The sequence below is a fragment of the Aptenodytes patagonicus genome, chromosome W (assembly GCF_965638725.1).
Source record: "Aptenodytes patagonicus chromosome W, bAptPat1.pri.cur, whole genome shotgun sequence".
Classification (NCBI taxonomy): domain Eukaryota; kingdom Metazoa; phylum Chordata; class Aves; order Sphenisciformes; family Spheniscidae; genus Aptenodytes; species Aptenodytes patagonicus.
This window is the reverse complement of record NC_134981.1, coordinates 28,146,596-28,160,297: the sequence shown is the minus strand read 5'-3', so window position 1 is coordinate 28,160,297 and position 13,702 is coordinate 28,146,596. Positions and strand designations below refer to the sequence as shown.

At 40.5% G+C, this 13,702-nt stretch overlaps 1 protein-coding gene across 2 annotated transcripts in view; it reads left to right on the top strand.

The window, feature by feature from the left end:
* LOC143171981 (secretory carrier-associated membrane protein 1-like) overlaps positions 1–13,702 on the top strand; it is a 62,384-nt gene that overhangs the window by 31,908 nt on the left and 16,774 nt on the right. The window contains exons 3-5 of one of the 2 annotated variants that reach the window (XM_076361171.1): positions 1,704–1,802; positions 2,072–2,183; positions 5,521–5,649. In XM_076361171.1, the coding sequence (XP_076217286.1) occupies positions 1,704–1,802; positions 2,072–2,183; positions 5,521–5,649 (340 nt within the window). The remainder of the gene's footprint in view (positions 1–1,703; positions 1,803–2,071; positions 2,184–5,520; positions 5,650–13,702) is intronic. The other variant, XM_076361172.1, reaches the window with a different exon arrangement.

Below are 13,702 nucleotides of genomic sequence, written 5' to 3'. Positions count from 1 at the left end.
CCGTGGAGAAAGGAGCCCATGCTGGAGCAGGTTTGCTAGCAGGACTTGTGACCCCGTGGGGGACCCATGCTGGAACAGTCTGTTCCTGAAGGACTGCAGCCAGTAGAAAGGACCCATGCTGGAGTAGTTCGTGAAGAACTGCAGCCCGTGGGAAGGACCCACGTTGGAGAAGTTTGTGGAGGACTGTCTCCTGTGGGAGGGACCCCATGCTGGAGTAGGGGAAGAGTGTGAGGAGTCCTCCCCCTGAGGAGGAAGGAGCGGCAGAGACAACGTGTGATGAACTGTTCGCAACTCCCATTCCCTGTCCCCCTGTGCCGCTCGGGGGGGAGGAGGTGGTAGAGAAAATCGGGAGCAAAGTTGAGCCTGGGAAGAAGGGAGGGGTGGGGGCAAGGTGTTTTAAGATTTAGTTTTTATTGTCTCATTACCCTACTCTGATTTTGATTGGCAATAAACTAATTTCCCCAAGTCGAGTCTGTCTTGCCTATGATGGTAATTGGTGAATGATCTCTCCCTGTCCTTATCTCGACCCACGAGCTTTTCGTTATATTTTTCTCCCCCCATCCAGCTGAGGAGGGGGCATGATAGAGCAGCTTGGTGGGCACCTGGTGTCCAGCCAAGGACAACCCACCACAGTTGGAAAAGATACAGATAAGCTGGGCCAATTCGTAATTTGCCAAGTTAGTGGTATTCAGTTGATTCCTGCTTTGTTTTAAGGTGCTTTTGTATTTAAAACATCACACTTCTCACCATATTTTTGTTCTTGATTTCAGTCTTATTAGGAACAAGTGGTTCTCTGTTTTAAAAGATCACAGAACAGGGAAGTCTTTCATGTTGCAAGCTCTACACAAAGAAAGATGTGAATTGTAGTTTTCTCCCAAGCATATTTAAGAATAAAATAACATCATAGTAGGGCTATACTGGTCTGCTTTGGTAAAGTTCAGTTGATAACTTTAATCTAGGCAGTAGTAATTTCCTTGCTTTGATAGGTACTGGTTAACATTGTGTATGATAGAGAGATGTGGAGAAAGAGGAGATGACAAACAGGAATAAGCAGGAGAGGATTCAAAAAACCCTAAACAAACCCAAAACACAAAATTGAAAAAACCTGAGCTACTAAAAGCTTCTTGTAAGATGTGTTCTTATAGGTAATGACCAAGTGACTGAATTGCTAGTGGTACTTGAAACTAGATACTACAGTACATACTGGTGGAATAGTTAAGCAATAGATTGTGGTTCCTGAATTGGAAAATTTAATACAGTACATTGCTTCTCTAGTTAACCAGGTGATATAAGCCTTTGTTAAGTAGAAAGCTCTGGAAGACATTACTAATAAATGACATCATGTTTGAGAATATGAATAAATCACTGTTAAATCCTGCAATTCTCTTAAACAATAACTGTCCTTATTCATATTCATGTCTGAACAAAATTAAAATTCTATTTACTTTCTACTGATCTATAAAATTCCATGTGTGTTTATGGCAAGTAGTGCAGTGTAAAAACAAACGAGCAGAACGCTACCCCACATAATATAGTTACCTTCTTTTTCCTAAAGGTTATAAATATTGCAGGCAGCATATCAGATTTTCAGTTTATCAGTAACACTTCCTTTAAAACAACTGGATTAGTTCTTACAGAGCTAATGAAAAGATGTTTATTAGAATAGGAGACTGTTTCCCTATAATTGTCTCTTGTTTCCTTAGCCTCCTCCGGGAAATGTGAAAATGCTTAATGTACCCAGTACCCAGCCAGCAATAATGAAACCAACAGAAGAACCACCTGCTTACACACAAATTGCAAAGGTTTGTCTATAACTTTCAGGCACTAGGTTCCTTTCAATTATAATTATATAAATACACTTCTGGAATAGTGTCTTTTATAAATAAGCATTGCTTTCCTGATGATTTATGAAAATTAATACTGCCTTTAAGTAATCAGTTACTGCATGAATTCATGTAATATTAGGTCAGTCTTCATCCATAACTGGAGATGTTTAATTATGGAAAATAGACTTGGAATATTTGTGTTTCTATTTTTTTTATCAGTATCTAACGATGCTTGTTTTGTTCAGGAGCATGCCTTGGCCCAGGCAGAACTGCTAAAGCGTCAAGAAGAACTGGAAAGAAAAGCAGCTGAACTAGATCGCAGAGAAAGGGAAATGCAGAGTCTCAATCAGCAGGGGGGTATGCATGAAAAAAATACTTTTTTAAATCGCAGAAATTTCACTTTTTTTTAGGAACTGTTTTAGTTTTACAGTGACATTGTGAAACAGGATCAAAGAGGTGTTTTTATAATCTCTTCAGGAAAAGAAAATTTATCTTCTTTGGGACAGTGCATACAGTGAATAAAAACTGGTCTGGCTTGTGCAGATTTTCACAGCAGAAATTTTAAATGTGGCCTATGTTACATGTTACTCTCTGCTATCAGCTATTTTTATTCTAGGTTAATATCCAAGTAATACTATTGAATAAAAATGGAGCAGTTTGAAAAGAAGTAAAAGTAACTTCATAAGTAACATCTCTTTGATTTCTCTTCTATCAGTATTTATAGCTATAGGAGAACTTTCCTGTTTTGAAACATTTTCTTATCTTTTGCTATGTTACATACACAATATTCTATGCAAATAACAGAAAGATTTATTCTATTATTAATCTTATTAATTTTTCATGACACTTGGAACCCATAGTCAAGATCCATGTCTCATTTTGTCACAAACTGTAAGTGTGCTGTGTGAAACCATCAGTTTTCATACTGCAATTTCACAAATGAGAAGATTTACATCCTCTTAACTGAAGATACTTTGCTAGAAGTAGATCTATGGGAATATTCCTTTTCAAAAGGATGAACTTCAGACTGAAGTTAGAAAAAAACCAAAAAACAAAAACCCAAAACACTGTGTGCAGGGTTGACTTTGTGTGATCTTTTCACTTGTATCTAGAATTCTGACTATTTCCACATGTGCTAGTGTTTTTGCTCCTGTGGAAATTGGAATATACAGCGGTACAATTCTAGATTGCATAATCGCTTAGTAATCCAAATTCTCAGGGAACTTTATGCCAGTCATATGCTAGGATCTGGGAATGGGGAATTGCTATTCTTCTTCTAAGGAAAAGAATCATGGTGATATTGTCTCTACATTAAACCATTTTTATTTTCTCAGTATTTATTCTTTTCAATCTCTTTATTAAATCTCTGTACCTCTTCTCCCAGATAATGATTTTTTTGGTTGTTTTTTTCATTTCCTTCTCCATATATTGCTCTTCATCTAATTTCATTAACTTATATTAATGGTCTGGATTGATTACTTGTCTTTTCCAGGCTTCAGGGACGGTTTTGTTCATCTATATTGTAGGGAACATAACTGATACCCCATGCATGTTTTGGAATATTTCTAAAATGGGTATTTACTGTGTTATTAGGTTGCAGTTGTTCGCATCAAAGTGCTTGAAGAGTCCGTGAAGAATCTAAAGGATTCTTTAGGAAGGCCGAATAGAGAAGAGAGAGCTCTCAAAGCTTTAAAGAGGATATTGGATTTTTACCAAATGACTGTGTAAAAGATGCTGCAAATCAGAAATTGTATGTTGTGACTGAGGAGAACAATATTCTTTTCCTTTTGATTTTTTTTTTCTTTTGCACACTCATTCGAACTCCTTTGGAAACACTGTAGAGATGTTTTGATTGGAGGGCAAGGTCTTTTGCAACAGTACTCTAGCTATTTGCATTCAATTTAAGATGCTGGCTGCACATCTAGGACACTGTTGTCATGCGCAATTGACTACAATGCAAATATCTTCAGGCTGGTAGGTCTGCTCAGCTCGATGCCTTCGGTCTTCTCTGCTCAGGTCCTGTGCAGTATTGCACTTGAGCTTATTAAAGCGTGCTGCTTCCTATTTCAGCTAGTTCATTTGGGCATGCCTGAAAATCCCTTTCTGGGCTTGCATGAAGCTAGTTTGGGGGTGTCTGCATTCATAGTGTAGGCATGCTGTTGAAGTTATGTTAACTTGAGATGGTAACTTGTTGTGTTGAATGAAATAACTCTGAACTAGCTCTCTGCTTATCAAGATACTCATATTCCAAGATTGTTTCCAAAGTGTATTTAGAAAAAGGCCACTTGGTTTTTGATCTCAAACCATCTCACGAAGCTGTCTTTCAGTCTTAGTTGAAAACTTTGAAACCTGTGCCACAGGGGTGGGAAAGCACATCAAATAAAATTCTTAAGTAAGAACTTGAACTATTATAAGATATCTGATTTTTTTCTGTGACTGTCTTGAAACTATCGGTGCTGAAAGAAATAACCATATAGTGCAGAATGAAGATCTGAATTATTATCAGATATTTTTCATATAAGAAATCCCAAAGTAGTTTTTAATATGGATGGGAATATTACTTGATTACCTTCTGTATGCTCCCTCTGTAAATCCTCTGCTCTAAAAGGCTTGATAAAAAATGTTCAGTGGAAGAGGCAGAAAATTTAACAGATACTTAGTGCCTTGGACCTGTTTGGACAGAACTGTCAGCTTCATCTTATCTGAGTGGGGAAAGAAATAAGAAATAATGCAAGTGTGTAAGCTTTGCAAGTTTTCTGTTCTTACCAGATGAACTGCTAGTAAAGATATAGTTGAAGATAGAAATTGCAAGCAAAACCTTGTCAGGATTTCAAATAAAGGTGCCTTTAGGTTAGTTTCTAGTTCAGCTCTGCTTTTGGAATATGGTGATTATAATGTATCTCTTGCATCCAGAATTTGAAATGCTATGGTAAAGGTTTGTTGTAGTTATTTCAGTTGAATCTCTGAGTCTATGCTTGGTATGACTTGTGTTCGGCAGAATGTCTACTCTAGTTTGTGAGCAGATCAGCATACAGGAAATCCAAGTGTCTGATATTGTGTTGTCCTTTGTGGTGTCCTCACTCTGTCACACAACTGTATCAAAATATATTGATGCTGTAGGGCATCTTCTTGTAACAAAAAAGTAGTTTAGACCATTTAAATAGCTGCCTTTCTTCAGGCTTACGGGCTTTTAGATAAAGCTTTGACTGTAAACTGTATTGGGAACTAGTTCAAAGTGTTAGAGATATCCAGGTGTTACAAATATCAGGATTCTGAGAATGGAGAATGCTTTTCAGTCCCCAGTCTTTGTGTTCCACAAAGTATGGGAGTATGGTGGGACTTAGGGAAATGTGCGTTTAAAAGTCAAAGAACTCTGAGAAATTGTTTTGTGAAGAATTCTCTTTTCTCATTACTTTATAGGAACTGTCAGATGCCTGCTTAGTCTTTTACATAGATAAAATATTGTACTTTCCTTGATCTGTCTGCACTTCATTGTATTTTATTTCTGAAGTTTATTTTCAGTATTGTGTGAGGGTTGCTAATAAAACTCTTGGGTTTTGGTAGCCCAAGTTATCCATACGCTTGTGAAACCTGTGCATAAAACAATTTGAACAAGTCCAAATGCATATCTCTTTCTAGTATACAGAGATTAAAACTGTATTATAAAGCGCTTTTTCCCCCCCCCGATTTGCAGGTAGAAAAAATAACTGGCCACCTCTTCCTGAGAATTTTCCAGTGGGTCCATGTTTCTACCAGGACTTTTCTGTAGACATACCTGTAGAATTCCAGAAGACAGTAAAGATTATGTACTATTTGTGGATGTGTAAGTATTTTTTTTTTAAAGAAAAAACTAAGTGGCTATTCGAACTTGATGATACATATCTGCTACTTTGGCTTTTGCAGCATCTGTAATGAGAAATTGTTTTAAATCCAGAAGTCAAATGTTGAAGTGAAATCTTTTTGTTAGCTTCGATTTTAAAAGTATTGGATTATTTCATAGAAACTTCCGTAGAAAAAAAGGGGGAGGATTACCCTAAGGCAGTTTGGTTATAGTATATTGCAGTTTTCCATTTTAAATATCCCTGTTGTTGTAAAATGAGCTTTGACCATTTATTACCTTAGAAATAATTTTACTGTTTTTTAAAATCAGCTTATATATTAAGAAATATAATTCATAGACTTGTGAGTTTGAGGTGTAATATCCATTTGCTTTATAATAGACATAGTTTTATATAGTTTAACATAGTTTTAGTCTATAGTGGAGACTTAATATTTTAGTCTATTTAAAAAAATAGTGTAAAGTAAATTAGCTGAAGAATCAGTCCACGTTACAACTATCCTTTGTACACCAAGAATGCTCTACACAGTCTTTGTGGGGTTAATTTTGCCCTCATTCAGGTGCTGTGTTTTGACTGGAGAAATGCTGGATGAACCAAATGTACAAATGCCACGACATTTGTTTCTTCTGCCTTGTCCAGTGTGATGAGAGCCTAATAAATACTCTGAGACTGATGAAATTCCAAAGATTTAGGTGCTTTGATGCCATTAATATATTTTTAGCACACTAAGGGGATGTGAATTTCAGAACTCTTCTGTATTTTTTTCAGGGTTCCAGATTTAGTTAGCAAATTGCATAATTTTACCTGTTAATCTGGTAATCTTATTAGTGTGATTGCACCATGTAATTGAAAAACATAAAATGAGCAGTCAGCATTGAATCAAGTGAATTCTACTTCATCGTAATCCACAGCTTTCTATATTCATTGTTGGGTCATTAATCTTTAAATAAGCAACTAAATCCACTGTAGAAGGTGGGACTAGTCAGTCACATAAATCTGACAGACATTTAAGTTTTATATGAAATCTAAGATCAAGTACTCCAAAATTTTAGGATAGTTACTAATTCTGGCCATTTGCAGGACTGAGTTCTAAAAGTGCCGTATGTTTCAAACAGAAGGTGAAGTTGGGCAGTGAGAATTGGAATATTAATACTGTGTGGTTTTTTTTTCCTCCTTATGGCAATAAATAAAGGAAGCAGTAACATTATAGTATTTCAAAATGTATGAGTTGTGCTCTTATACTAACATGACAGATTTTCTTCTAGGTAGACTGAGATTTTAACTGAGTCCTCTTGCTCTTTACCTTCTTTAGCTCTCATACTCTCTGACTTGGGGATTACTCAAGAAGGAAGGAAAAGGGCATAATAAAGGAAAAGAAAGACAAAAATCTATTTCAGGTTAAAAAAAAAAAAAAAGACTGAGTACAGAACTTTGTGCCTTAGGGCTGGCTGTTGAATCAATCCTTGTGACTCTTCTTTCCCAGGAACCTATCTACGTGGTTTGGCTCATACTTCATTAGAGTGGCTTTGCTTCCTCAGTGGAGGCACTCATTACCATAGCAAACCAACATGCTTCTGCTTGCTGCTCTACCCTATGTTTTATTTCCTCTTCTAGAACTTCCTAGGTCTTGTAAGGCCTAGGGATCTGTGAACATAATCACGTTTGGATAAATCTAGTACTGCCTGCTCAGCACTTTACAAAGTAGGTTAGTTTTCCTCTTCCTTTTTAGCAGCCCTAAGAACACACCTTTCTATTTCATTTTTCTGGGTGTTGCCTTGGTTGGTAGCAATTTTTATATCTTTATTCATGGTCTTTATGCATCTGAGGAAACTTTTTCACCTGCTTCAGATCTATATGCTCTTTATCTCATAAGCATACAAGTCTGCTTGTATCCCTATTCTGTGAATTCATCCATCTTTTCTCTATTTGTATCTGAAGTCAGAGTTTTCTGATTCTTTGATGTGGTTTTCTCTTTGCACAGATTTCCCACCCGGGGAGAGCTTCTTTTTTTTTTTTAACTGACTGACTGCTCCCATGTTTTTGTGAACTACAGCAATCAATTAGCAATGGCTTCTGTCAGCTGCCAGTGGAGCTCTTCTATACTATCTTGGTTTGTGACCATTGCTGTTCTAGTGGCTTGCAGATAGAATGGCAATTTTCCTCGCTCTGTAGCACCAGGCACTACTTTTTAGATCTTTGTATGCTGTTACTAGTGAAACGTCCCATGTTTCTTGACTGTTATCTGACACCAAATATTTTTTTTGGCACAAAAGCCTGTGTTTTTCAGCTACTTTCCCCACAGGCTGATAGCATGTGTAAAATGAGCAGTAGTGATTTTCAAAGAATATTTCTTATTTGAAGTTACAAACTGAAGAGCTGCTTAATCTCATAGAAAGCTTTTGTAGCATTTGGGTTTGTTACTTTATATAGGCTGTGAATGTTTCCTTTTTCTATGAACAAGACTTTTAAAAGTTTTTCAAAGACAAATGACTTTATAGATTCTGGTGGAAATATATTTTGAGATGCCAACTTTCATAGTATTTTTTCCATCCATCCTTCCTTCTGTCTGAGGATACAATCAACAGTACATATAACAATATGCACTGATGTTTGTTTTGCCTGTTCCCGAGAACTTCCAAGGATGGACACTTAATAAACTCCCCTCAAGCCTGTTCTAGTGTGTTGCCGCCTTTATCCTTATAAGGTGTTTCCAAGTATATAATTTAATTCTCCCTTCCTGTGATTGATCTTCCCTGTTCTGTCCACTGTTGTTATGGAGAACACATTTATCCCCATTAGTCATCTTCTTTTGGCTAAATTAGCATAGTTTACTCAGCCTTTCTTTGTAGGTCATGTTTTCTAGACATCTGATTCTTTTGTTGCTCTCTTACAGATTCGCTGCTTGGTCTACTCCATATTATTATGGGATTTTTAGTGTGTAGCATCAAGAATTGGACAGTGTGGACTGTGTCCAATATTTTAGCTGAAGTCCTAATGTACTGTGTAGAGGAAAAAAAAAACACCTTCACATTTTTGGTAGTATGTGCTTGTGTTCTGTGCTGATCTAAACCTCTTTTAGAATATATTTTTTCCTATGAAAAATACTTCTGTCATTTGTAAGGTGTGTTTGCAAATGTCTCACCCTCCCCACAAAGAGCAAAACAGACAAGGAACAAAAGCCTAAACTACATTTGAAACCACTCTGATCGCATACAACCTTGGAACACATCAAACTTCACCAGCTTTGTCCTCGCTTGCCAGTTGCCTTGTGGCTTCAAAGCTCTCCATTTTGCAGGTATCCCATTCCCCTTGAGGCACTCCATTACAGGGTGACAGTCCAGCTGGTTCCTGGGAAGAAGCACATTCTTTTGTTGTGTATCCTAGTGAGGACTTTGGTTTCCCGAGAATACCATCAATAAAACATTACTGAAATGAAACTTATTACAAAAATCTATTTTCATACAGTCCCAAATGGGACTGCAAAATAATCATCTCAATAACGTAGATGCCAAATAGCATCAGTGCAACTTGTGGTCTTTATCTACAATTCACTTTCAAACATTAAATGATGATAAAGTGTAGTTAATTAAGACAGAGAATGTAGATCTAAGTAAGGTTCTTCTATACAAGGAAATTTACACTAATAAAAATGAAGTTGAGTGAATATTTATTAAACTAATATAATTTCCCATTGTTCACTCTTATTCTGGCATGAATGCCTTTTTTTTTAACCTCACCTGCTTTCACAGCTAAACTAGGAGAAGGCTTTCTTAGATCACTTCACGCAGAGTGCTGTATTGGTATAGCTGTGAAGTTATTGTCATATAGACATTGCATGATGCAGGCTTCTGCCAAAGCCTTAGGTTGTTTCAGCTCTCAGGTGGTCATTATCTTCTAATAACTTGTATCATGGTTGAATTTGAAGAGGCAAGTAGGTGGAAGGTACTTAAAACCATTACCCTGAACATGAAAACACCTGTCTATTCATACAACAGCAAAGCTTATCTTGGGTCACTTAGCGAAGGCATTGGCTCAAAGAACAAATGCCTCTCTGTAGCTTGCAGCAGGCAGAGAGAAGGGCAAGTGGAGCGAAGGGAGAATTGTCAGTGAAGTCCTGTGTCTTCATCTGTAGCTTGCTGATACTCAGTTTTTACAGCTGAGATTCTCTGTGACAGTAGTGAAGTAGACCCCTACGTTGCCAGTTTTATTGTGCTAGTAAGTATCAGTAGTGGGTCTGACATTGTTTCAACCCTCTTCTGCAGTGATAGTATTCTTTTAAAACTTGTCCTGTTATTGTAACTGCAATTACAAAAAAAGTAATAATTTTGGAAAGTTCAAACTCCACCAGAATGTGGACTTTTCTAGTAATCTAGGGGGTCTCCCTGTTTTCCAGTGTTGACTAGAAAAATAAAGAATACCCCTTAGTAAGCTTTCTCATATTCATCAAAGGAAGGTAGGAATTTGGATTTGTATCTTTTGTTGTGCTTTGAGGCATACACATATAAATTCTGAAATGAGTTGCTTTGCTAACCTCTTAGAACAGTGCTAAGATATGTAGATGCATTAAATACTCTTAATTTAAAAGTATGAAGTTTTCTGTTTCTGGTGACTCTTGGAGGAAAATATTTGTCTGAGGGAAATGTGTTTTGAGTTCCTTCAGCCCTTTATGTATTGACGTGGGCATTTTGCTTTAAGATTTTTTTCCACTAAGTTGATTTAGGGCTTATTTAAGTACTACTTAAGGGGGAAGCAAAGATCTTTGAAGAGTCTTTTTTCAGAATCTTTATTATCTTGCCAGTTCTTTACGGTCAAAGCCGAGGCGAGCTGCTCCAGAGCCGAAGCAGATCTTGGTGTACAGGGGGGGTTTCCTGAGGCAGGGAAATGCCAGAGCAGCAAAGAGACCCACCAGGAGCTGGCAGCTCTTGTGAGAGATGCTGATGATGCCTGGGCGTTGCCAGAGCAACCGTGGCCACCCCCACACCTATAAAAAGCAGCCTAGGGAGCACTAGCAACCAGGGTGTGGTGTGGCAGTTTGCACGGAATGGCATGCAGGAAGGGCATCATCACCCTACCAGCTCAAAAGGTCAGTTTAGTCAGTGGTCATCACCCTCCCAGAAGGAGCTTATCTGTGGTAACCACCTGGCAGAAAGCAATGTCCTCTGCACTCACCAGAATGGATGTGGCTACCCAGACAGAGCTCCCACAAAAACATGCAGCCACCTAGGCCTCAGGCTGCAGGGAGTGCCAGAGCCTTTCACTAGTACCTGATAGCAGTAGTGAGAACACCTGTGAGAGGTGTGACCAAGTAGATGATCTGCTCAGCCTGGTGGCAGAGCTATGAGAGGAAGTAGAAAGGTTAAGGAGCATCAGGGAGTCTGAGAAAGAGATAGACTTGTGGAACCATGCTCTGTCCTCCCCGAGACAGAAACAGCCACCAGAAAAAACCCAAGATCAAGGGGATCCTGTATCCTCCCCCCACCAGGCAGAAGGCAGTAACTTAAAGGAAAGGAGTGAATGGAGGCAAGCCTATGTTCGGGGTGGCAGGTGAACCCCCTCCCTGCCTACCTCGCCTTCCCAGGTGCCTCTATATAACAGGTATGAGGCTCTGGATGTGGAAGGTCAGTCAATGGATGATGTGGATGATGGTCCATCTACACCAGAGGTGTCACCAAGGTCAGAAAGGCCTGCCCCCTGTATCATGACCACCTCTACGAGGAAGAAAAGACGGGTTATAGTTGTAGGTGATTCCCTTCTGAGGGGAACAGAGGGTCCAATATGCCGGACAGACCCTCCTCTTAGGGAAGTCTGCTGCCTCCCTGGGGCCTGGGTTAAGGACATCACTAGGAAACTTCCTAGCCTGGTACAGCCCTTGGACTATTATCCATTATTGCTCTTCCACGTGGGTGGCGATGAAGCTGCAACACATAGTCCAAGGGCAATCAAAAGAGACTTCAGGGCCTTGAGATGGTTGGTAAGGGGATATGGGGCACAGGTAATTTTCTCTTCTATCCTTCCAGTTGCAGGCAGCGACATTGGAAGAAACAGACAGACCCAGTCTATTGATACATGGCTCTGTAGCTGGTGTCACCGCCAGAATTTTGGGGGTTTTGATAATGGGATGGTCTAAACAGCACCAGGCCTGCTGGCATCGGATGGGATTCGTCTTTCTCAAAGGGGGAAGAGGGTCTTTGCTCATGAGCTAGCAGGGCTGATTGACAGAGCTTTAAACTAGATTTGAAGGGGGAGGGGGATAACATCAGGCTCACCCGTGACAAGCCATGGGATGATACTCCAAGGTTAGAGGGACAGGGTGCTAACGAGGGCCCTCAGCCTGTTGCTCTGAGATGTGCTGGGTACACTGGAGCACACTTGAAGTCTTACAGAGAGGAGCCAGGCGCTCCTGAGGTAATAGGAGCCAACAGGGAAACACTAGTGAGATACCTCAAAGGAATTAAGGTGTGTTCCTCTAAGAAGGTGACATGGCCGACAGCCCAGCTGAAGTGCCTCTACACCAATGCATGCAGCATGGGCAACAAACAGGAGGAATTGGAAGCCACCGTGCTGCTAGAAAGCTACGACCTAGTTGCCATTATTGAAACTTGGTGGGACAAATCCCATGACTGGAGTGCGGCTATCGAGGGCTACGAGCTGTTCAGAAGGGACAAGCAAGGAAGGAGGGGTGGAGGGGTTGCCCCCTTTGTCAAGAAATGGATAGATTGTGAAGAGCTGTCTCTGAAGAATAGCCACAAGCAGGTTGAAAGCTTATGGGTAAGAATTAGAGACCGAGGCAACAAAGGGAACCTTGTGGTTGGTGTCTACTACAGGCCACCTGATCAAGGGGAGCCTGTTGACGAAGCCTTCTTACTCCAGCTACAGGAGGCATCACGCTCGCAGGCTCTCGTCCTGCTGGGGGACTTCAGTCACCCCAACATCTGCTGGAAAAGTAGCGCGGCGAGCTGCAGGCAATCCAGGAGACTCCTGGAGTGCATTGAGGATAACTTCTTAGGCCAGGTAATAGACAGCCCTACCAGAGGGGATGTGATACTGGACCTGATGGTCACCAATGCAAGTGAGCTAATCAGAGATGTCAAGATTGGAGGTAGCCTGGGCTGCAGTGATCGTGCACTGGGGGAGTTCATAGTCCTGAGAGATATGGGTCAGGCGAAGAGTAAAGTCAGGACCCTGAATTTTGGGAAAGCAAACTTCCAGCTGTTCAAGGAGTTAGTCAATGGGACCCCCCTGGGAAACTGCCCTCAGGGACAAGGGAGCAGAACAGAGCTGGCAGATCTTTAAGGACGCTTTCCATAGAGGGCAAGAGCTCTCGATCCCCAGGTGTAAGAAATCAGGAAAGGAAGGCAAGAGACCAGCATGGCTGAGTCAAGACCTGCTGGTCAAACTAAAGGGCAAGAAGGCAATGCACAGGCAGTGGAAGCAGGGGCAGGTATCCTGGGAAGAGTATAGGGACGCTGCCCGGTTGTGTAGGGATGGGGTCAGGTAGACCAAGGTGTGGATGGAGCTGAACTTGGCAAGGGCTGCAAAGAATAATAAGAAGGGCTTCTATAGGTATGTCAGCCAGAAAAGGAAGGTCAAAGAAAGTGTACCCCCCACTGATGAACACGACTGGCAAACTGGTAACAACGGACGAGGAGAAGGCTGAGGTACTCAGCAACTTTTTTGCCTCAGTCTTCACTGTCAGTCTCTCTTCCCACACCTCTCGAGTGGATGGACCTCAAGGCAGGGACTGGGGGAGCAAGACCCCTCCCACTGTAGGAGAAGATCAGGTTCGAGACCACCTGAGGAACCTGAACATACATAAGTCTATGGGACCTGACGAGATGCATCCCAGAGTCCTGAGGGAATTGGCTGATGTAGTTGCCAAGCCACTCTCCATGATATTTGAAAAGTCATGGCAGTCAGGTGAAGTCCCCGGCGGCTGGAAAAAGGGAAACATTGCACCCATTTTTAAAAAGGGTAGAAATGGGAGGACCCTAGGAACTACTGACCTGTCAGCCTCACCTCTGTGCCTGGGAAGATCAT